The following is a 25354-nucleotide window of genomic DNA, read 5'->3' as shown; positions in this document are numbered from 1 at the left end:
AAAACAACGACCGTATGTTTATTCATTTATAATTCTATCAATTTTAACACGGCCTCCAACCCCTCTGGCTAAAATGCAACCATGCAAACCTTGACGGAGCCTCTACCATGTTTTACTTGTGTAGTTTGGCATGCCTCAGCCTTTTCCTTGACAACTTCTTGGCAGACGTTTTTCTACTGAGACCATTTCTGATGAGGCTTCAGTATACAGTCAGGTCCTGTGTCAGCTGTTTGCTGGATCTTTGCCTACTTCCTTATAACATGACTTTCAGACACTCCTCAGCACTGGTTCATTGCTTGTGTTCGGAGCTGTTTTTATGCTTTAATGATTCATGGGACTGGATTCTAGGAATTAAGGACTGGACAGGAAATGAAACAAAAAGCAGCCAATGTAAAAAAAAATAAAATAAAACAAAACAAATAACACTACTGCTCAGAATAAAGGCAAGAAAGAAATTTACAAGAAAGCTTCCAAAGAGATTTCAGGCTTTGCTGAAGAATAAAATACTGACATTGTAGCTTGTTATAACTGTACAAACTCTCTTTTTGCCGTACAAGCTGTATTCCCATATGTTTCAATGAATCAATGCACCTTTTTCCCATTTTCCTAATGAAATATAAAAACATGAGGGGAGGTTTGAGACTTTGGGGCATCTCTGTAATTACACAGAATGTTCTCCGGCCCATTTTCTTTTTCTCACTTCCTTTTCCATTCTTTATTAAGCCCTCATCCCAACTTTTGTTTTAGATGTGTGGCTGCCATCAAACTTAAAATTAAGTAATACGTTTCCTAAAACGATACTGTTCTCAGTTTGTACATTTGATATTGTCAAGTCCGGCTTAGAGATGGCACGATACCACTTTTTTATGTCCGATACCGATACCGATATCATAAATTTGGATATCTGCCGATACCGATATGAATCCGATAGTGTTTTTTAATCAACAAAACTGTTTTTTAAAATATCTTGCTGCATTTTGTATAAGTTCATACTCAAGTTTAAAACAACAACTACACTAAAGCTATTCTGTTATACCTGTATGCAAAAAAAATATTTCATAGTTCAGCAATACTGATCAATCTGATAAACTTAAACCTACACCATCCTCCCTATTCTGGTATTTTAAAGAGTACTTAGCATAAATATTAAGCAACCTAACTAATAGGGTTCCAACTCCCAGCAACAACAAAAATAAATAAATAAAAAATAGGGAACCACCCCTCACGCTCCACCTCATGATGCTTAATCGACGTAATCAACCTTAATTTGATGCAGTGTGGAAAAAAAATGCACAGAAATCAATTCTTTTTCAAGAAATATTAAATAGATTCAACATCTTTCTTCAACAAAATTGCAGACTGCACAGATGGTACCTTCCCAAAGGAAAAAGTACTATAGCTTACTAGGGTATATTAGACTTAACAGTTACTATATGCAGTAATGGACTTCTATACATTTTATATCAGATTAAAACTTTGGGTGTAAGATTCAGATAAATATTAAATAATTAAAAGCTAGACATTTTAAATGAGAATAAGAAAGAAAAGTATGTCTTTGTGCCCCCTTTTCCCTGTTAATGCCCTATCGGCCCCCCTGGCTAAACTTTGCTAGATCCGTCCCCTGCACAGTTACAGCCGTCAGCTACGTAGAAAAAGATCCTCGAGTAGAAAGTAATATTAAATACATTCTAACAACAGCTGATCAAGCTTAAACGTGCTGCTGTTGTTCAGCCGCTGGTTTCCTCTTTCTGGTGCAAAGTGGGCCAAAAGCAAACAAGAGAGACGGAGTCGCGACAGAAAAGCCGATCAGCTGATCGTTAAGCAGTTTCATGATTGAAGTAGCAGCCGGAGAGCGAGAGGCAGTCGCTTGTTAAGCTTAACGCAGGAATGCTTTACAAACATTCAGAGATGGACTTACACACTTGCTTTACTTCTCTCGGGGATAACTTTGTCGGAGATGAAATGCCGGGTTGCTAGCGAAGCTCCAAATGCTATCCAGACCACCGACAGGTCCCGCATGCCACAGCCGCTCTATCACGTGATGCATACTGCTCCGACGTGCTAATGTTCTGAGGTGAGTTACGGCGTGTTGCAAGTTTTGTGAGGTGCTTTCGTGATATTTAATGGATCGGATTACATTTTTTATTTTTCTCCGATATCCGATCCAGTAATTTAGGTCAGTATCGGACCGATACCGATACGTAATATCGGATCGGTCCATCTCTAGTCCGGCTGTGTGGCAGGATCCAGTAGCAGGACAAAAAGCTAAACTAAGTGCGGCAGCTTTATTGCTGTAGCTTGAAAACTCAACAAAATACAAAAAAAACCAAGAAGTCAGGCAAGGGGGGAAAAGCCTGAGTGAACGACACAACAAGGAATCGAGGAAAACTGAGGACATAAATGCACACAGGCTCAGGAGAGGATGGTCAACAAGTGGGACTCATTACAGAGTAAAGTGACACAGGAAGCAAAACTGAAGATGATGCCGGATGAGAGACTATCAAAATGAAACAGGAATTAACAAAGACCAGGACAAAGACATGTGAACTTGACCCTGGGGCTAAGGATAGACAGACAGAAGACAAGTGGGATGACATATGGGACAAGAAGGGAGAAAACACAGGGAATACAAACATAAACCTAACCTGAGACAGGACAAGAAATGCAGAAAGACACTAACATCATGAGGAACCAAAGGACTAGAAGCAAAGATAAACTCAGAAGCACAAAGAAAAAAATATTATACTAAATAATACAAACTGAACATAAATCATCACTTTAATCCAGAAAAAGTCAAAACAAAAATCTAATTACTGGGTCAGACGACCATGACAACAATGCTTTTATATGTTTTTATTTATATGTTATTCAGCATGCCAACTAGTTATTCTTCATAACTACTTCCCTGAATCGGCAGTGGGTGATTTATGCACCTGCAGCTTTCCTCGCATGTGGTAGTCATTTCTCACGGTCAAGGAGAAGAGAGGCCCTCGTCTTTGAATAACATCACTACTGTTAGTCAAACAGTTTTAATTTTGCTGCTTAGCAAATTAGTTGGACTCAAAATACAGAAGAAAGAGGAAGAGACATTATTACAATCAAAGGGATGTTTAATTTTGTGTAACTCCTCCTGTGTAACTTATGAAATTACACAGATTCTGTATTTTTTTTAACTAAATTAGAAGAAATATTTTTTTCTACCAATTTAAATATATTTGGTATTCATTCAGGTGTTGGGGGTTTTTTTTTCCCGGGGAGAAATATCACACTGTGGATGTGGAGGTGAGGATGACTGAGTTGTGTGACGTTTTTCTCTAAGATGCCTTCAGTTACAGGTAATTTTCAGAGTGGATTTCTGGTTAATCCTTCACTCGGTATGTGGACGAATGGACTTACTTCATCCTAGAAGCAGGAGCGTTAATCTGCTCATTGTTTACAGATGTAGTCGGCTTAAATCCTGCTATTACCTGCTGAACTTTGCCCTCAGCATGAGCACAGGTGTGTCCACATACTTCTGGCCCCGCAGAGTTCAGCATATTGAGACTCTCCTCTGCCGCTGCTCATGTCGGCCTCGCTAAAGTTAGCCCAGGAGGCTAAAGCATTTCTCAGCTGGCATCTGAGCTATCTGTGTGTGTGTGTGTGTGTGTGTGTGTGTGTGTGTGTGTGTGTGTGTGTGTGTATTTTTAGCTGCATGCTGTTTGAATTCTGCTCTGACGTTATTGGGTAACGCCACAAAACCTTAAACAAACCGTCTCCTCGTCATGTCAGAGTGTGGATATCTATCTTTGTGGTTTAGATGAGGGAAATAAGGACTATTTCGCTGGTCCTCACTGTCTGAGAGAGGAAGTATACACATGTCAGAGGCTGGGTGGTGCTTCTCACCCATAGACTGTAGATAAAAGATGGATGTAGTTGTATGTATTCAACCTAATAGGTCAAATGTCGTTTTTTGAGGACTTCATCTGAGCTTTTTATCCTTTGCTGTCTTGGTGTTTGTTGACTGAGGGGAGGACCTGATGGAGAAACTGGTGACTTGTCAGATCCTCCACCCTAAATCTTCACTCCTTTCCTTCACACCTCTGTCATCCTGTTTGGCTAAAACCAACGACTAAGACCATAAACTCATCAGAAATGTTCATGGAGCTCAGAGTTCCCTCACTTTATACATTTAAAGGTAATTTAATTAAAAATAATCTGTCTTTCAAAAAAAAGTTTTTCCAAAGTCTGTGGGTAGTTGTGTCAAATAATCGTGACCGAAGATGTTTATGATTTTGGCCTCCACAGACTGTATATAAAAGATGAATGCATTGTTTTGATCAGGAGACTATTTTCAAAATAAATAGGTTGTTTTCAAAATAAAAGCTCCAGGATATTGGAATTGAACAGAAGTGGTTCTTTAAACTCTTTAAACTCCAATCATCATACACTACTGGGATGCTATAATGCTGTGAAATTTCAAAATAAAAGCCCTCTGGTAGTTTAACGAGTTAATGGGTATGTTTTAAGAGACAAATTTTAAAAACTCAAAACCATGTTGTTTAGGTCTTTTCATCATTTCATGTTTTTTGATTAACTTCTCAACCACCGTCTCCATTCAGGTTTTGTAACCAAACTATTCACCTCCAGCTTTTCAGCTGAAAGCTGCAGACCGAGTCTGCCATAACAACAGTCTCACTGCAATTTCTCCACAAATTATAAAGTAAAGTTTTTTTTTTTTCCCCCAGACCAAGAACAGCACATTTCAGTGTTTCCTAACAAAGAAAGAAGAAAGCAAAATTAAACTAGCTTTTGAAAAAAGTTTTTGTGACCCCAAGCGTTCCCTCGCTGAGTTGTCTTACTGTTAACCGTTCCCTGAAAACAGCAGGATGCTTTCAGGGAACATTTGATAATTCTTCTTTGTGGGTTTGCGGTCAGAAAGTTGAAATGATTCCTGAAAGCTTCAGATCACAGTCAGAGTCAAGCTCATTAGTCACCACATATACGATACACATAGAAACTGGGAGGAGTGACTGGGAAACCGGAGACTGCAGGTGGATGCTGGGGCGGAGGAGGGGTTAAAAAAAGCAGTAGGATCTGCCTAACCTGCAGATCCTGCAGGTTACACCAACACTGGGAGGGTGTTTGGTGGAGAGGCAGGAGCTGTCTGTGCAAACAGCTGTTTGTAATGTAGTGAAAGAAATGAGCTGCAGCACTGACGATGAGCACATGCAGAGCTTATTTAATGCAGTCTTCTAGGAAACGTGCTGGATTGCCAAATAGAGTCGTTCCATGCATGTATGAGTGTTGTGTTGCAAGAGTTGAAACATCACTGGTGTTTTCAGAACTCTGGTCCTCAATATGAGGCCTGCAGACCAATGGTGGCCCCGCCAAACATCCACATTATGTAAAGCAGCACAACATGAGACTGAAGGAGAGTCTCTCTTCAGGTAAAGTTCTTCTGTTTGAGCCGTCACCAGTCTAAACCTTCCTAGCATAAACAAATTCATGTGGCGTTAAGAAATACCGCCTCACTCATGGTGACACCATCAATCAGTACAAAGCTGACAGCCACCAGCCTGAGCCAGCATTATTGTCTGAGCAGACATTAATCATACGCACATGGCATCCTAAAACTGGCACTCATTCAACATTTTTGCAGCAGAGCGTCACTGCTGCTGGTTTCTGATGGAAACAAATACGGCTGCAGCGGATTGTGGAGGTGATTGGAGATCAAGCATGAGCCTGACTGCAAAGCGGTAAAGTTCAGCCTCCTCCTGCCCACCTGTGTTTACAGGTTTCCTGCTTCTTCTCTTAAATCTCTAAACTTGTTAACCAGCAGCTGTTCCCAGGTAATCCGATTACTGATAAGGACCACAGAGAAGAGAAAAGCTCTTTTATGAAGACTGAACACTGAAACATCATTTAGATGTTTCCTTATTCATATGGAGAAGAGAAAGTTTGAGGAAAAGAAAGAAAACTAATGATTGCCGAAGCTTAATTTGCGTTGATGACTTTTAGTCTGACCGGATAGAAAAAAATGATGCTTCAGTTATGATGTTTGGACTTGTTTTTCCTCTGAACAGACATCAAACTGCAACCTGACAAACAGGACAGGACGTTTGCTGCAATTAGTTAATGACTTTATTTGGTTTGTCCCATTTCCTGTTTTGTCTTCTTCTGTCTGAGGCTGTTGAAAGCTGGAGTCTTAAACTACAAATGTTGTAGTTTATTATATTGTATATTGTATAGCTTTCTTGTTATATGTAAAATTGTATTATATTATTTAATTTTATTTAATTTTTTTTTACTTTAAAATATTTTACTTGCATTTTTAATCACTCTTATATTTAAATGTTCATTTTCTATTTTATCTAGGGATTGAGAGTAACGAAGTTTCTATTCTCTGTATGTCCTGTACATGTGGCAGAATTGACAATAAAGTTGACTTTGACTTTGACTTGACTTTGACTTTGTTGTGTACATATCAGGCTGGGCTGCTCCGCTGCTCCATTTTAAACTTAAAGTGAAACTCATGTTGCTCTGTGGAAGAAACTTTGAAACCAAACTGTTCCCAGATGGCTGAACTGGTTTCAGCTTCATCTTTCTGTCAATCCGGCTCAAACTGACCTGCCACAACCTGTCGGGGAGTGAGTCTGGGGCTTTTAGAGAGAGGGCTGGTTTTATAACATAAGACCAAAGGAGAAAAGTTTGCAAAAAAGGAATGCAAGCATTAAAAGCTTTCTTTGGATTGTCTTGTTTTTATAGTCATTAGAAGCCAGTGGTTCTATATTTAGAGTCGTTGCACAGCTGTAATGTCAGAGTAAAAGGACCTGTTGTTTTGATTCAACTCCTCAAACATCAGGACTCAGTGCTGTTCTCTCTCATCTGCAGGATTTATGCCTATGTTGGACCAACAAATAAAGCCATGTAAATAGAAGCCCTTTAGCTTAGTGCAGCTTTTTGAAAGTGTTTGAGGCCTGATGGAAGATTGAAGTCATTGACTAGTACTGACTGTAAACTGATGTATTCATGACCAACTAAAATCATAGACAGTTATGAAAGATGCCAAAGCTACCATGTTGGATTGTTGGAGTCGGAGCTGATTGTATTTGGTTGAGAAGGTGGTCATCAGCCATCTTTGTTATCAGTCAGGATCACAGCTGCTACTTAGTGTTAACTAGCATCCATCCATCCATCCATCCATCCATCCATCCTACCAGTTCAGGGGTCAGGGGAGCATTGTAGCCTCTCCCAGCAGTCATAAGGGAGAGGCAGGCTGTGTTGAGGCAATTTCACCTAACAATACCGGAGCTCAGAGTCTTGGACAGCTTGTGCAAAGGTCATTGTTTATTCTGTAAAGTTGGAAATCGCAACGTGGAAGTCTATGGGGACTGAGTCACTTTTTGGAGACTGCCTCAAGTGGCCACTAAAGAAACTGCAACTTTGTTTTCCTGCTCTTGGGGAGTTTGATGAGTCTGACTGTGTGTAAGTGTGAGGCTTTCATTATCCACGCTGAGTCTGCACTGTTAATATCTCCCACTGCACTGAAAGCAGCACGGGGTTCCAGGTCATGTGACCAGGATGCAAAGCCAGCTCTGATCAAACAGTGTAAAAAGTTTTGTGCAAACTGGGCGTCGAGTGCAGCCGATGGCTATCTTTAGCTTTCTGTGTGTATATGTTACCATAGGACGTGTGTGTGTGCGGTATGAAGACCATTCATTATCACGTTCCTCCACAGAGGCCGGCACATGGGAGCGGAGCTGTGGGAGTCTGAACACATGACTGTCAGATGGTGATGATGTCTTTACAGCAGATCAATAATCAACCCGTGAGATGTTTTTCTCTGCAGGATGATCCCACAGAAAACTGAACGGTGTCCTTTAATCTGTGAAGTTTTTTATGGAAACAGTGTTTATGAATAAACTTCAGTAGAGTGAAGAACTCCACACGTTTCCAATTTACTCAGGGTTTAATGTCTGAAGTTAATCGAGCATAGATGTGCTTTAAAGCCACAGAAAACAGCCACTCGTTGCATGTGCAGAAGTCACCTGAGAATCTGTCAGTTTTTAAGTTTTCTTCAGTATCACATTAATAAAGTGAACTGTGTCCTTACATTTATGACTTCACTGCATAGAGGTGCTGTTCAGGCCTCATTCGGCTTTGTTTAAAGTGGTTTTTTGGATCATTTCTGTCCTGCTTTACATGAAGACGTGTTTAGTTACTGGCTAAAGTTTGCATTTGTCCTTCACTCAGTGATCTGAGGAGACTGTGCACGGTGGAAGGAGTTTGTTTCCTGTATGCTGAGCTGTCGTGTTGTTGTCTCGTCTCAGGGTGTCACAGCGATATTGCAGCTGTGACAAACACAGAGATGCGTTTGTGCAGGTCCTCGTTTAAAGGACTACAAAGTCTGAATCAGGATGTTGGAGGGGTCAAAGTGTATTGACAGCGAGGTTTACTTGTGATGTGACGTCGGGGGAGAGCTGGCCTCCTGCTGCTGTTACCACTGTGACTCCCAGCATCCATCACTCCTGGTTGGCCTGAGATCCACTCCTGCGAGTCCATACCTATCAAGTTTTTGATAAATGTTTAAGAAAACCCCTACAGTCATTCTTTAGATGTTTTTTGAGGGAACTGATGACAGCAGGGACCTGAAATTTTGCATGTTTCCCACTAAAAACTGATTTTTTCTTTTGGAAGATTTCTTGAACCCCTGTGAAGGTTATGTTGGAGGCTTCTGATCCAAATATTATTCTGGAGTTCTACTTGAGATCAGATTTGACTTTTTAAACTAAAAAGTTGTATGTCTTGAACTTGTTCACCAAAGGCTCACTTTTACTCACCTTTAAGTCCCACTCACACTGACCTCATAGTAACCACCTGTTGCTAGGGGGAAATGTGCATGCCCCAGCTGTGTGTGTGTGTTGCTGACGAGTCTCCAGGCTTGTGTGACTTTGGCCTTACTCGACCTACAGCACACAGCGAGTTTACTGACTGTGTTTACAGACGACTGCTCCTTTTATTGATTTCTCTTGCTGAGCGTCCTTTCCCTTACGTTCTTGCTGTTGTTCAGAAAGCCGAGTCTCTCTAAGGTTACCTGGGAGCGCGCAGGTAGCGTGAGCAGGTAAACACAAGCGAGCGCGGGACTTTTCCATTTTCCCGTCAGTCGCTTGAACTCTTGTTATTGGTGAAGTTTCCCAGGTCGTGTTTATATCTGCAGATGCAGTTTCGTGTTTCAGGCTGAGATGGTTATCGTCACATGACGCCATCAGAGAGGCATCCGATCGCCTCACGTTCGTCCTCCTTTCTTTACCACCTTTGTGTGAAAACTTGTCTTTGAGTCTGAGCTGCTGCTTCAGTGCAGAGAGAGACAGATGTTGAGCCTGAGACGGATTCTCTGCAAGACTGCGGCTGCCTCTGTTTCCAGACTCCTGCTCATGTGGTGTGACTCTGTGTGTGTTGTGTAATTTCTGTCTGAGTTCGCTCTGTCTCTGTCTGAGAGGTAGCTGATTGGCTGGCAGACGATCCAGCTGGTTTAGCTGTGAGATTAAAGGCGAGAGCCGCAACAACGAGCACGGCTGGATGTTTTTTCCCGTGAAGCTGGAAACCTCTTTGTTTCCCTGCATGTTTAAACAGCTGGTTAGTCTGTCCAACAGCAGCTCGACCAACCGGGCCTGTTCCACCGCAACACTCTGAATCACTCCGTGTGTGTGTGTGTGTGTGTGTGTGTGTGCTGGGATGCCTGTGGCGTGAAGTCAGCGTTTCTGCCGGGCTCTATGGTATGAAGGCTGCTTGCTCACCTAGACACACACACACACACACACACACACACACAATCCAGTATCTGTGTCCACCATCTTGTCTGTTAGCAGAGTAAACACACACACACACTGCAGTTGCTGGTCTGTGTGCATGCTGCATTCACTGTCCCCTTACAGCAAAGGACATTTACAATCATTAGGAGTTCAGTTTAAGTCATTAAAGTTTAAATTAACTCACATCTGTTCACATCTGTCTGTGATCAGCTGCTGGTAGAGAGATCAACAATAATCTTTAAATGAGTAATTATTAATGGTGTTGACAGGCACAAAATATGTACATTAAAAATGTCAAACAAATATTATCACTGGAAATTTTAAATAATGAAGAATGAAATAAAGTATTAGGAAAGTAATACCAGATATTACTGTTTAAAAATTGTAATTGAAACTGGAACTCGTTTATTTAAAAGGGCAAAAAAATGTATGTGAAAAACCAAAAATTATTACAAATATTGAAAAATATCTTGAAAATGAATAATTTAATGTCGCAAGAAATGTCAGAGCAGTCTATGAAATGTTAAGAAAATGTAAATAGCGTGTCTTACACAGGAAATAAAGGATGTTTTAACAAAGTAATTATGGAAATTTCCTATAAATAAAAGATAATATAAAAAATGTAGTTTTTTTAAATTGTGAAAATTGGAAATCCCTTAGAATTTCTTATATTATTTTTTAAATTAAAATGAACATTTTTATTGTAATATTGATAATAATAATAATAATATTACAATTTCAATACATTTAAAAATAGAAAATAAAAAAAGCTTTATATAAAAGGTCATAAAACATTAAAAACGTTTGCAAAACCAGAAAAATCGTAAAGTATAACATAAAATCATTTAAATGTAGGGTTGCATGTAGGGTTAAAAAGTATTTAAAGGATTAATACAAAGTCAGAAGCAGAGGTGCTGCAGATGCTGCAGATGTTGATGTAGCTGTGTGGAAATGTGCAGCGAGACTGACGGTGCTGATCAGAGCGATGATGTCACAGTGTGTGTGAAGAGCTGACCACGATTTGAGGACCATTGCCTGCGTTTGTAAATGGCGTCTGGATTTGTGATGCTTGAGGAAACTCGTGATGTTTCATAATAATAATGATCACATTACTCAAACAGAAAAACCTGTAAAACCTGATCACAGAGTTAAATAAAACTGGCTTCAGACTGAGCCTGAATAAAAACAGTCCAGCCTGAAAGGAGCTTGTTTGAGGTTTATTAGTCGTTTTCCTGCCGCGTGTGTTTAAATAAATGACACAACTGTAGCTTTCATAATGTTGAGCTGCTCTGTGTTTAGTGTTAAACATTCCTACGTGTTTGCAGGTTCCACCATTTGAAATAACAGTTTCATAAATATGTTTTTAGATATTTTTTTAAATCATTTTCATCGCTTCATATTTCCTCTCTTATTCAGGACTGATTACATCATTTCTGAGCATATAACCAGTGCAGGCAGCAGATAAATATCAGCCACAGACGTCAGTGGATGTTATCGCTGGCATTTCTAATAACTGACGAGCATTAAAGTTTGTGAAATATGAAAGGGGGACAAATGTGTGGGGGTTTCCATGGTTTAAAATTCGTGTCAGCAGAAAGAATAACAAACACGGTCGTAGTGACGACTGATTTGTTGTTTGCTATATTTCACACAAGGAGAGAGAAGAAAAAGTGAAACGATGTTTTTGTTGCTCTTTAATGCCGTCCTGTTGTCCCTGTGAAGAACTTGCTGCCAGCTTTGCTTCAGTATCTCCGGGTTTGATCTGAGAAGCGTCACCTCTGTGCTATGAGATTAAAGGCTGAGATGGAAATGAAATCAAAACCGCAGCAGATCAAATTTACAGCAGGAATGTCAAACAAACTTGAAGTAAAACCGTCCGCTGGTCCTCGGAGTCGCGCTCTGGTTTCATCAGTCTCACTTCACTGAGACGACACACAAAGATGATTCGCTGCTGCTTTGGTTTAAACATGTGTGATGCTTCAGTGCAGTCAGCAAAGGCAGAAGTTGGGCGCCTCTTCATTTGTTTCTCTTTGCATGAGCATCCCCATACTGACGTCTCACTCAACCACAGAGGAAACAAACCAACCTGATCTGAGACAGGACGTCACAGAGACCCAACAATCGATCCCCCGATTCCTGCGCTACACACTCCAACAAAGTCTTATCGTCATTAATGTCGCTCTTATAGCTTTTTATTTAATGTTGAGGAGTTTACGCGTAAGCAGGGGGAAAGGTGTGTATATCAGGGACTCGTTTTAGTGGCGGATTAATCCGTGTTTGTTTCTAAACCTGCAAACGAAGCTGTAGTGTTATGTTTCACTATTTTCCTGAATCAAAAAGGGAACAAGATACAGACAGAGTTAGGTTTACTCATTAGTGAGGCCAGGATTGTACTCAGTTAAATGTACTTCCGAGGGTGGTTTCGTTTTTTTATTTGAATAAATTGTTCAGTAAAATCAGGAATTCGTTCACACACAAGCGTCTCCAAAGATGGAATAAATGCACTGATGTTTATATAGCGTGCCTTTCAACTTCATTTAAGCACTCGAGGCTCGTACTTACTACAAGATTCAGTCACTTATTCATACAGACATACAAACACTTTTCTGTTTTATTCTAACATTCACACACTCACACTCGGGTGGATGACTCTGAGACAGCTCTGGGTTCAGAAAATTGACCATGGAGGATTTGACATGTAGGTTGGAGGAGCTGCTCCACCACCTGAGCCACACCTGTTCGGCTGATGTCCATTGATGTTCACTAGTTCACTCATTTGCTATTGTGAACGGTGCTGTTGGAGCTACCACACAGTTAGCCCTTATATATTTTGTAGGTGGGTGGTAAAGGGGCCTAAAATGCTCTGGTTGAAGCTGGAGTCTGATTGGAGGACAGGGTGGAGGTAGAGCAGATCATCCACTAGTTGAAAGGTTGGTGGTTCGATCCCTGGCTACTCCAGCGTGTGTGCCAAAGTGTCCTTGGGCAAAATACCGAAGCATTAGTTGCTCTGTGTGTTTATCGAAGTGTTAATGTGAGGTTAAAAGTGCTTAGAGAAAAGCACCTGTGTGAAAGAGACTGGTACTCAGGCACTGGATTAGAAAGCACTGTGAAACACATACTCAGAGAAACTGAACATTTTTCAGCAGACACTCTTCTTAAGCCTCAGAACGAACTAAAATGCGCTTGCTGTGGATTCATGTGAACTCTGAGCTGAGCCAAAGGTTGTTTTTTCAGAGGAGATGTCCACGCTGTAGCATCACGGTGCAGTCGTGTCGCGTTTCCGTGGTTAATCAGTGAGACGACTCCTCTACCAGAGGATCACACACTTTTCATCCACGTCAGATAGTTTTCTCTATAAAACAGTGAAGCGATGGAAACATTAAGTGCTCAGGACTTCCCCGAGTCGCCGCTCAGTGAGCTTATGTTGGAATGTCAGTCATGTGATTATTACAGACCGCCGAGGATGAAATTATAGAGCAGCCGCACACACGTGCTAACACATCAACACCAGCAGATCCGACCAATCGCAAACAGGCTGATGATCATCCCACTCTGATAGATGATTGACTGTCAGATCAATAACCTGCTCACTGTTTAACAGACCTCACGCACACACACACGCACACACACACGCGCACACACACACACACACACACACACACACACACACACACACACACACACACACACACACACACACACACACTCTGACTGTAACAGTATCTGATGAGGTTCCTTCCCACGAGAACCCGACTGGAGTGTAAAAATGCCCGAGGCGAGGGAGATCGGCATACACTGGCACACAAAGAGACATAAAGGTTTGGGAAAAAGAGGAACAATAAAAAGGAAAAAAGTAGGAAAACGGGTGAAAAAGAGCCTCGTGGAGACGAGGAAGAACAGGAATGTCAAGAGAGGGGAAAGAATGAAGGGAGGAGCTTAGGAGACGCTAATGAAAGGGGGAGAGAGGAGGAAACATTGTTTGAATGCTTCGGATGAGTTAGAGGTAAGAAAGACGAATAAAAGCACGAGAGAAGCTGGGAAACAAAAGCATAACGAGAAAGGGAAGAGGAGAAAAGCAGAAAGATGAATAGAGGAAGTAAGAGTGCATTAACAAGAACAGGAGGAAGAAAAGGAAAGATGGAGATGAATGGGAGAAGATAAGAAAGGCAGAAACCGTAAAACAGAAAAGAGAAGAAAGAAAAGAAAAGGCAGTTTAGAGAGTCGAGGAAAACTTAAGGACGAGGGGAAAAATAAGCGGTGAGGACTTTATGAAAACTGTATGGAAGAGGACAGAGAAGAGAAGAAGAGGAAAGGAAAATGTGTGAAGGAAAAAAGGATGACGGGGGAATGGAAAACTGAGGACTGGAAAAAGAAGAGGAGGGAAAGAAAAGAGCGGGAATGAGGAAAAACCCGGCTCGTAAAATGAAGGGAGGAGTGCTGGGAAAGAGGAGGAAAAGTGGTCTGAGCAGCCTGGAGGTCCATGGAAAAAATAGATATTAAAACCACAATAAAAACAGTAGAAACACGACTAAAGGATCAGCAGAAAGACACTAAAATTGACAAAAGTAGTGAAGAAACCCTCTGTGCTGTGTGATTTGGATTTTGTTCTGTATGTTTATGACGATTTTTTAAACCGTGCTTTCTCATTGGCTGTCCTCAGGTGGTGGGCGGAGCTGAAAAATGGCGGGTGCATCAGTGAAGGTGGCGGTGCGAGTCCGCCCGTTCAACTCCAGAGAGATAGGACGCAACGCAAAGTGTGTGATCCAGATGCAGGGAAACACCACCTGTAAGAATGACACACACACGCACACACGTTCTGTCCTTTAGGATTTATGGGGCCCCTCGCTGAGACACTAACCTGAAGACGTCCTCACAGGATCTGAAACATACAGACGTCCTCAAAAAGACAAAGAAAGAAGAACAAATAAATTAGAAACCATAGAAATATATTACAAAGGTTTTTAGATAACGAGAGGCCTGTCACTGTCCTCATAATAAGACACAGCATGATGAGGACACACCACTGGCTAAGAGAACAGAGTTTTTCTGATCACCATCTCATTATGATGTAATGAGGATTTTTATTGTGACCTTGAATCATAAACTGTGTATAACATGGATATAGCCTCTACACATATTAAAGCTTCAGGTGTAGCATTGTGGCAGCACCCATGTTGGTGTTTTGGAGGTTAATCTTCTGTCACGAGCGTTAATGAAGTTAAAACTGACCTTCAATTTAAATGCTGTGAACCTGCTCGTCGCAGAATTAGCCATGAAAGTAGCTGTGACATCACTTTAATGTGACTAAAGAATAAAAAAGTCCCTGAACTGGAATAGAAATAGCAGCATTTAGCTTGAAGCTAACAGTCACTATTGATTTTAATAAATAATGCTGATGCTCTCCTTACCTAACCCTTCTGTGGGTTAGGGGCTTTTATGGCCTCAACGTTCCCATGGGAACGTCATGTGACGTCTGATCCTATTGCTGCATAAACTGACAGACACACACAGGCTGTTTATTAATAGACTTTGCTGCAGCAGGGCTGTTATTAGCAGCTGTGTGTCCATCTGACAAATACTTATATGCAGAGCCCGTCATATATTCTGTGAATGCTGGGAGTGGTCACATGCAGATATCCCCACTTCAGTAGTGACACTTTGTTGCCTCCACATTTGAAAGTGAGGAGAAAAGAAATAAAACTGGAGTGTGTCCACAGACTTCTCGTCATGCAGTGAAGGTTGTTTCTTTTATGATTCTTTCCAGGCATCTCCAATCCCAAACAGCCCAAAGATGGAGCCAAGAACTTCACCTTTGACTACTCTTACTGGTCACACACAACGGTGATAACACACTCTCTCTCTCTCTCTCTCACACACACACACACACACACACACACACACACACACACACACACACACACACACACACACACACACACACACACACAGAAAACATCAATAGTATAACCCAAAATCAGTGATAACAGTGTGTTTGTGTCCCTGCAGCCCGATGACCCCGGCTTCACCTCTCAGACACAGGTGTATAAGGACATCGGAGAGGAGATGCTGCTGCACGCCTTCGAAGGTAAGCCTGAACGCCCTCTCAGATGTCAAAGAAGAGCCCGACCTCTATTTGCTAAAATGGAAATATTTTTTTTATTAAATTCTAAATTATTTTGGCGGTTTCGGTCCTCCACAGTCCAGCTCCAACTATGTAGCTAATGAGACTAATGGTGACCAGTAACAACGCTGATACTTGTTACTCTACTGATACTGATGTGTAAAATGATACTGTTGTTGCTGATGATGATGCTGATCATGACAGCACGATTATATTCTACATAGGCTGGCTGATGGTCTTAATGTCTAATACAGGAATGAGTTATTTATAATTTTACAATAACTTGTAATGTTGTGGTTGTTGTTTTCCAGGATACAATGTGTGTATTTTTGCTTATGGACAGACGGGTGCAGGGAAGAGCTACACTATGATGGGCAAACAGGAGCCTGGTCAGGAAGGGATCATACCACAGGTAAATACAGTCATATCACATCATTACTGCATTAAAATGCTGCTGTTGCTTTAATGTTTGCTGATTCAAAGGGATAACTGATGAAGAATTATATTAACGTGTGTCTGTCTGTGTGTTCAGCTGTGTGAGGACTTGTTTCAGAGAACAGGAGAAAACACAGATCCTGACCTGACCTACTCCGTCGAGGTAAGCCCTCATCTAACCTAGATCAGTTTTAGTTAAATCGATTTCCCTGATTAAACATCATCTTCTCCATCACAGGTGTCCTACATGGAGATCTACTGTGAGCGGGTTCGGGACCTGTTGAACCCAAAGTCCCAGGGCACCCTTCGGGTCCGGGAGCATCCCATCCTGGGGCCCTACGTGGAGGATCTGTCCAAACTGGCTGTGACTGGATTCACGGACATCCGGGACCTGATGGACGCCGGCAACAAAGCTCGGTCAGTTTTCTTCCAGATAATTTCAGAGGTCGAAGTTTTAAAGAAAGTGCAAAAGGCTGCAGATGTCTGAGGAAGTTTGAAAAACATAAACGGTTTCCTACTGGTAACCAATCCACCACATAATACAGCAGCTCTGTAGACTTGTTGTCTATCTTTTGAGCCAAGATCAGATTGATACCCAGTCAGTCCATCACTGGTGATATGTTATTTGCCCATTAGCCGATGTTTCTTATTCTAGTTAGGCCTGGTTAAAACATGCAGATTTGTTATAAATATATTTTTTTATTATTATTGTAAAGAATGAATTGCAGTAACATCAAAATAATCAAGTTCATTTCTGATTGCAGGACGGTTGCAGCTACAAACATGAATGAGACGTCATCCAGGTCCCACGCCGTCTTCACCATCGTCTTCACCCAAAAACGACGAGATCAGATGACCAGCCTGGACACTGAGAAAGTGTGTCTGCTTCTCTATTTTGTCCCCGCAGGTCATTTTCTTCCAAATGTCAGGTCTTTATTTTGATTCTTGAACTTTTCTCTTCAGGTCAGTAAGATCAGTCTGGTCGACCTGGCTGGAAGTGAACGAGCAGACTCCTCTGGGGCAAAGGGCACGCGGCTCAAGGTTGGAGATAATGTGGAGCAATCACATTATGTATCTATTCATGTGCTGCTCATTTTCATGCATCCACTGCCAGATTCATCATGTATTCACTGTATGTTTGCATGCAGGAAGGAGCGAACATCAACAAATCTCTGACCACATTAGGAAAAGTGATTTCAGCTTTGGCTGAAATGGTAATTCAACACTGTCCATATTTACAAGTCAAATAATATCAGATGTGTGCAATGTGGGAGATGATTGCTGACTGCTTCTTGTCTCTGATCTGCAGCAGAGCAGTAAAAAGAGGAAAAGTGATTTTATTCCCTACAGAGACTCTGTTCTCACCTGGCTACTGAAGGAAAACCTGGGTAAGTAGAGCATTGGTAGGTCCAGTGCTAAAGGAGAACAGTAGAAAGAGTCATTTAAGGCTAACAGCCATTAGTAATATTGTCAATACTAGGACCAACGGCATGTTTCTTTGACCAAACTATTAATAAGACTTGTTGTATCAGGACTTATAGTACATCTTAACCTGTCAGGGCTAATAGTACACTTAACCACACAGACATGTATAGAGTTGCAGAGTTAATATCAGACTTAGTTTAAGTACCTTAAAGGTTTGATGTGTGCTTCTTTCAGGAGGAAACTCTCGCACAGCAATGATTGCTGCGCTAAGTCCTGCTGACATCAACTACGAAGAAACACTGAGCACTCTGAGGTCAGTTACTGGGTGTCATCTGTCTATGAGGCTTTTTATGGATCAGTTAATGTGTTTTTAGGCAGCAGATGATTTAGTCAGATTAATATAATCTTAATTCTCTCCGGTTCGGTTCCAGGTATGCTGACCGTGCCAAACAGATTCGCTGTAACGCTGTGATCAATGAAGATCCAAACGCCAAACTGATCCGAGAGCTGAAGGCTGAAGTGGAGCGACTGAGAAATCTGCTGTTTTCTCAGGGCCTGCAGGAGCTGCTGGACAATGCTGGTATGCACACATTTTATACAGAATAATGAACCTTATCTGCTGTTCAGTCTGACGCCCGGGTCCAAATCCTACTTCTTCCAGGTCTTACAGTAAAAGTTTAACATCAAAGTAAGCATGAGAAAAAGAATGAATGAGGCGATTTTCTGACTGAAATATTTGTAAAACTGAATCTTTTCAGCTCTGCTGTTACTTTGGATGTAAAGAAACATTTATTTTGGTGAAGTTGGGCTAGTTGGCTAATGATGGTGGGAAGCTACACAGCTATGGTGATTCTAACACTTCATTCACACAGGCCTGAAAACCTGTGAAAACCTGAGAAATGTCACAAAGAAGGTGCTGACACCCAAACTTTGCTTGCGATTGCTTTGGGTGCTGACAGATTACCTTTGTCGCCAATAGCTTTTATGGAAGATGCAGATTGGTCAGCATTTATTCACAGTTTACTCTCTCTGCTGTTGTGGAACTTGAACTACAATATAACAGCCTCACTACTGAAACCAGCACATTTCAAAAGATGCAGATTTTTCAAGGCAAACGATCTCTGCTCATGGTTTGTGCCACACATTTCACTGCATCTTCCAAACAAACTGCTGGAGACCAAGGCAATCTCTTAAAGAGCAAAGCAGTTGCAGGGCTTTGGTGCAGCACTGTAAATTTCTCTGTAACAAGTTTTTGTGCCAACAGCAATCATTTGGGGAATACAAGTTTTTCAGTTGCAACAGGTGGTTGTCAACGGGTCTCCAGCCCTGTGTGACTAGAGCCTAATACAAATGCATTAGCAGAGGGAAGGAGCAGGGCTATAGCTCATAATCTTTAACTTCAACCAAGAGAAAATGTGATGTTATCTGTCCACAACATGAGGTTAATCATTATCTTGCTGCTGCATGATTTTGATCTCTCCATGTCAAAAAGTGCATGTGCTTTTCTATTGTGAACACTATGCATTGCTAAACACAGAAACGCTGTGCATGTGATACTCAGACTGCACTTCATATAAACATGGAATGCAGTCTGTTTACAGCCTAATAAACTGTACACATCACATGCTGTTGTTCTTTCATTTGGACCTGGTATGAACGGCATGTCTATGTGCAGCATGCTGTAGAGACGGTTATTTACAGACAACAGCAACTGTGTGTCGGTGTGTGTGTCTGTGTGTGTGTGTCTGTGTGTGTGTGTGTCAGTGAGGATATTTACAAGCTGTCGTTACATAAGCAGGATTGCTGAGATGCCAGCATGTTAGAAATTAAACCTCCTCCTTTTCACTTTTTTCTTCCCTGCTCTCTTTCTGCATTTCAGTCAACAACAACAACAACATCAACAACGGCCCCGGTGGTGTCGCAGGTGCGTCCCCCTCCCCTCTTCAGCTGGCTCTCACGTCCAATGGGATCACGCCTGAGAATGGCCCCGCCCCTCCAGGTCACCCTATGTGTTTATGTGGATTATTGGGAATCTAATAAGACCGTGCATTTGTGTTTAATCACTTAAATAAAAAAAATACAAAAGTGGTCCATTATGTTTTTGTAATAAATGTTTTATTTCCTGTGCAGGCGCTGAGCCGGTATCTGAAGGGGACACACCCGCTGACCCTGATCAGCTGATCGAGGATGGAGAGGAAAGGGAGGAGGGAGAGTCCACAGAGAACATCAGCAAAGAGGAAGCAGCTGAGAGACTGATGGTAGGGCGAGACGTTTTATCACCTCGCACTTTTCCGGGTCATAATTCCATCATATCTAAATTTGTGAAACATGTGGCTTCCACTGGCAGAAAGATATATTATTTTTTGTATAGTTTTCTGGAAATCCAATGAAAAAACTGACTTACAGCTTCAGAACATGTCTGGGAAGCCTCAACTTTCTAGATTTTCTCAGTTTAAAATAAATCCACAAACAGTTTTCTGTACATCTATGATTAAACTGCAAACAGGAGCTGCTATTTCACCTTTTTTGAGTGAGAATGAAGAAGTTTTATAGTCATGCGTTTATAGTACAATGCGTTTGTGTGTTTTTGCTTTAAGGAAACAGAGAAAATCATCGCTGAGCTGAACGAGACATGGGAGGAGAAACTGAGAAAAACCGAATCTATTCGTCTGGAGAGGTTCGTTTTATTTGACTCTGAGCTTTTTACATGTCTTCAGTTAATTTAGTCAGTGTGTTTTGTTGTCACTTGTAAAAGTGCTAACGCTACCGTGAGCATCAGCATTCATACGGGTGCCGTGGGCTCTTTTTCTCCTGCGCTTATCAGACAAAACCTCAGGGCAGGTGTAGGAGTAGAAAAAGTCTCATCTCAGCTGCTGCATCTTCGTCTGTATTAGCAGGAAGTCTTGGAGCGTCTGCACTGACCAGGAGTCAAAAACTCTTGTCTGTAACCCGGCAACAGCAACCACGCAAGGTTTAAAACTCTAGAAACCCACCGAAGCGTGGTTTATGTCAGTTGAGTGATGCGACTTTTGGTATTTCACACGGTTCATAAAGGCAACAACAGGCTTAACGACCCTTTATTCACCATGGCACACGAGGCTCATGGGAACTGTAGTGTTTAGGTGGAAAAGCTGAGTGTGTTTGTTCAGTAACTCACAGGGGAAAACATTTGGAAACATGAACAAAGAGAAGAAACATGGATGATGACTGATGTCTCTGTTTCTCATTCACTCCCTCAGAGAGTCCCTGCTGGTGGAGATGGGCGTGTCCATAAAGGAAGATGGAGGAACGCTGGGCGTCTTCTCTCCTAAAGGAGTGAGTGTATATTTAACCTTTCTCTCTGGTTTAGTAATACTTTAAGTTTAGGATTGTGTGATCACCTGCTGACGCACAATAATGCAGGTGTTTGTTAGCAGCTGTAGTTCCTGCTGGTACTTCAAACGGTGTATTTATTGTTTGAATTCACCTTTATGTCAGGTTAAATCTACCCTTTGAGTTAGTTGGAGATTTGTTTTGTTAGAACAGCCGATAAATGGGTTTTACTTCATGCCTGGGAGTGTTCGTCAAAGTCAGAGCCGAGTGTCTGCTGCTCATAAGCACCTGTGTCGAGTCACACTCAGCTTTGGAAGTGATGATGTCACTGTTTGCTTTTAAGTCTCTCTGGTCTTTGAGGTAAAATCGGTCTGCTGAGCAGATGTTTGAAATCCAGATTAAAACTCAGAGATGATCAATCATGCAGCAGCTTTTCTTTCCGTACCACGACCTCACCAACACTTTTAAATCTTTGCCTCATAAAGACGACATCTGACAGCCTCCGCTCTGCCCTTAATGACCAGTTTTGACAGCTCAGCTCAGTAAAAACAACCTCGACTCAATGTCAGCATTCACTTTAATTGTGTTGTCTTCATTCATGCTTCACTTTGGTAAATTATGCTGTTTATAAAAGTGTTTATAAAAGGATCTGACTGAACACAGTCGTGGCTCCAGTCCTGTGTTCAGTGCTAGTTAAAAGTCAACAGCATCTAATCGTGTTTAGTGTTTTCACTAATAATAATGGTTTTCACTTTCACTGTGGGGATCTGCCCCACTTTTAAAGGGAAAAAAAAGATGTCCCCATCAAGTAAAACTCAATTTTGTGTGTATGTGTTACAGACGCCTCACCTGGTCAACCTGAATGAAGACCCTCTGATGTCTGAGTGCCTCCTCTATTACATCAAGGAGGGCGTGACCAGGTCAGCTGTGATTTCATCAGTTAATCGATCGCTTTGCTGGTCTTTGCTCAGAAAATCTGATAAATTGAGTCTAAAGTTAGAAATAGTTTTAGTCGCCCTGTGAAGAGACCAGAGGTCAGAGACGCCTCAGCTCACCTCCGTGTGAAAGCAACAAATTACACACAGACACGAGTCTATCACTAGTTTAGCTGCTTTACTTCAGTAGTAGTAGAAGTAACGGCACTGTTTACATGTAGTGCATGCAGAAATCTGCTCGTGCAGAGGTTACCACATCAATAATGATCCACAGAGTCCTTGTTGAGAACAATGACAATGAGTCTCGTTACATATCATCTTATCAGACACGAGACTCGCAGTTATCTAACAACAACACGCAACAGCTTTATGATTTTGGACATCAGAAGCTCCTCCGTTAGTTTTATTGCAGGAGAAGTTGCACCTTCATCTTTAATCCTGGTGGAGTTGTATAACTAACTTGGCAGGTGTTTACATTAAAGTTTTTTCTTCTGTGTGTGTGTGTGTGTGTGTGTGTGTGTGTGTGTGTGTGTGTGTGTGTGTGTGTGTGTGTGTGTGTGTGTGTGTGTGTGTGTGCCCCAGGGTCGGGCAGCAGGACGTGGACATTAAACTGTCGGGTCAGTTCATAAAGGAGATTCACTGCGTTTTTGTCAGTGAGACCAACGAGCAGGGAGAAGGTGAGATTTTTACTCCTTGTGTAAACCTGGTCACATGTCTGACACTCTGTTCCCTGATTGGCTGACTCTGCTCTGCTACACTGGTGTTCTGTGATCACACAGCTTCATTGTGCAGAGTTTAAGTAGCCTCGGTCCTGTGCTTTGAGCGCCCTCTGCTGGTATGAACTGATCAGCTCCTGAAGTTCACTGCGTGATAACCTGGCCTGAACCACGAGCCGTTCAGTACTTTACAGACACCAGAGAAACATATTCTACTCTTTACCTGGAACTGTTTAACATCTGAAGTTATAAAAGAATAAAAGTGCAAACTACAGTTGTAATTATTATTTATTAAAATCCGCTTCATTATTACCACCTGTTGCGTCATAGTTGGCCTATTCTACAGTCTGCTGTCGTAGATCTCCTGTACAGTGCTGGAAGTTTTTCTTATTATCGAACGTGGTGTGAGGTTGTAATAATGATGTAGTGAACATAGCTGTCAGCAGCCTGCCCTGCTCACTGTGCACAGTTTTTGTTTCTATTATAGGATCTGTATGATGTCATAAAGAGGTCATATCAGTAATATAGCCAGCTGTGAGCACACCTGCAGTCTGTCCTTCAAAGAAAGGAGCTCCAGCAGCTTGTTTCAGACAGAGGGGCTGCTCCCAGGGTGACATAGATAAAGATGATTTTGAACGGTTAGTCATGCCGTGCTGCTGTGGCAGTGTGAGGACAACAGAAATAAAAACATGGATTTGAAAATGCATTTTTAATCAGGTTTGGTTTCCATCACTCCTCAAAATAAGCTCTCTGACATGTTTGAGCAGCAGCTGGGTTTAAAGTCAGACCTGCAGACAGCTGAGTTGATCATTAACATGACTAATGACTCGACTAAGTCACCATGGCAGACAAATGTGCTCTTGAGTTCTGTCACATTACACCTCCTGATTTCACTGGCTTATGTTCATCTTCAAGGACTGAGAGCACACTCAAACCTGTCTGTGAAAGTTTCTTCACAGTTTAAGACAAGAAGGAATAAAAAGGTCCTGCAGTACTTTTCTTTAACACATGATGGCGCCACATGCATGACGTGTATGATGTGTGAATTTAGAAACCTTGCAGCCAGGACATGTTGATTAGAAAAGTTTGAGTGTGTGTTTCTATATATATCTAGCTTCAATTGCGTACTGACACTAAAATATATTATACAAATGTGGTATCACATAGGGCTAATTTGCATAAATGTACAGTAGATTATGAGGGGGAAGGTTCCTGTCTCACCTTAGAAGTCTGGTCTGTGTGTCGGCATTAGATCTTTGTTCTAGGAGCGTGTGTGGAGTCTGAAGCTGTGAAACCTGCAGCTCTGTTTCTGTTTTCATTGAAAGCTTGAAAAACAGCCGTGTGTGTGCTCAGTGAGTGACTCTCTTTCTTCTTCTCTTTCTGTGAAAGCTGCCAGGAAATCTGTCAGGTATTAGTCACTGTTACTTGTTGTCATGGTGACATCATCCTCATGTTCACGCCCATGTTTCCTGTGCCCCCCCCCCCAACCTCCCCCCAACCCCAACCTCCCTACACCTGCCCTGCTCACCCTCTGTGTGTGTGTGTGTGTCTGCTGCTGTTACCCTGAGCGCTGTAGCACAATCCCTGGTTTCGGTGCATGTCTCTATGTGAGACCTCGAGGCCTCTGCAGTTGTGGCCACACCACTTTCAGATCCAGGTCTCTGTCTCTGGATTTTGGATCAACCTTTCTGCTAATGTTACAGGAGGAAGCCCAGATATTAAAGTCTTTGATGAAGCCTCCATAAAACATCCATCACTGCTGCTGATTCCTGCCTTCAGACTGTTTCATGCTCATGAGTCATATCCTCGTGTTTCACAGTTCTGTCTTTCAGTTCTCCTGATGAGTTTTTCTTCCTTTGCTTGGACTCTCTGTGTCTCCCTCTGCAGTGGTGGTCACTCTGGAGCCGTTAGTCGGAGCAGAGACCTACGTTAATGGGAAGCAGATCACAGACGCTGTCATATTAAAACAAGGTACAGAAACACACCCGGCAGCTTTAAACAAACAGGAAGCACCTGCCATTACACGGCTGCTGCAGCTGTTACATCAGGTTTCCCTTTAGTTTACAGCTTATTATGCATCACATGAAAAACAAAGAAGGTTTGATCGATGGAGTAAATACACCACCCAAAACCTGCAGCCGGCCTCAGACTCCGCTTCCTGTCTGTTTCCGTCTCTAGGTAACCGCATCGTCATGGGGAAGAACCACGTGTTTCGATTCAACCACCCGGAACAGGCGAGGCTGGAGAGGGAGCGCAGCGCCACGATGGAGCAGCAGGAGGAGCCGGAGGACTGGAACTATGCCCAGAAAGAGCTGCTGGAGAAACAAGGCATCGACATCAAGCTGGAGATGGAGAAGAGGTAGACGTACCTTTACTACACCCTGAAGTTTGGGTTTCAGATAGCATCTGTAGACACACTGTAAACCACGTCAGATATCAGAGCTGTTGCCTGATTACTGATCATCTCATTGGTTGTTTGGTGTGTGTGTGTGTGTGTGTGTGTGCTGCAGACTGCAGGACGTGGAGACTCAGTACCGTAAAGAGAAGGAGGAGGCTGACTTGCTGCTGGAGCAACACCGACTGGTGAGTTTCTCCTCCACGTGAGCTCGTGTGGTGACT

At 42.1% G+C, this 25354-nt stretch overlaps 1 protein-coding gene across 2 annotated transcripts in view; it reads left to right on the top strand.

Annotated features, from left to right (window-relative positions):
• The window catches only part of LOC120728270 (kinesin-like protein KIF1C), a 34920-nt gene that overhangs the window by 3357 nt on the left and 6209 nt on the right, over positions 1-25354 (top strand). For both annotated transcript variants that reach the window (XM_040023069.1, XM_040023068.1), the window contains exons 2-22: positions 14452-14577; positions 15556-15632; positions 15798-15876; positions 16224-16324; positions 16445-16510; positions 16586-16764; positions 17112-17223; positions 17311-17388; positions 17496-17561; positions 17657-17735; positions 18007-18085; positions 18204-18352; positions 19652-19771; positions 19903-20030; positions 20370-20449; positions 21012-21087; positions 21925-22004; positions 22602-22696; positions 24623-24706; positions 24914-25094; positions 25246-25318. In XM_040023069.1, coding sequence (XP_039879003.1) covers positions 14472-14577; positions 15556-15632; positions 15798-15876; positions 16224-16324; positions 16445-16510; positions 16586-16764; positions 17112-17223; positions 17311-17388; positions 17496-17561; positions 17657-17735; positions 18007-18085; positions 18204-18352; positions 19652-19771; positions 19903-20030; positions 20370-20449; positions 21012-21087; positions 21925-22004; positions 22602-22696; positions 24623-24706; positions 24914-25094; positions 25246-25318 — 2088 coding nt within the window. In that variant the 5' untranslated portion in view covers positions 14452-14471. The remainder of the gene's footprint in view (positions 1-14451; positions 14578-15555; positions 15633-15797; positions 15877-16223; positions 16325-16444; positions 16511-16585; positions 16765-17111; positions 17224-17310; positions 17389-17495; positions 17562-17656; positions 17736-18006; positions 18086-18203; positions 18353-19651; positions 19772-19902; positions 20031-20369; positions 20450-21011; positions 21088-21924; positions 22005-22601; positions 22697-24622; positions 24707-24913; positions 25095-25245; positions 25319-25354) is intronic.

This window comes from Simochromis diagramma, unplaced genomic scaffold, assembly GCF_900408965.1.
Source record: "Simochromis diagramma unplaced genomic scaffold, fSimDia1.1 OVJJ01000341.1, whole genome shotgun sequence".
In the NCBI taxonomy this organism is placed as follows: Eukaryota; Metazoa; Chordata; class Actinopteri; order Cichliformes; family Cichlidae; genus Simochromis; species Simochromis diagramma.
The sequence above is the reverse complement of the archived record's forward strand: the minus strand, read 5'-3'. Positions and strand labels throughout refer to the sequence as shown.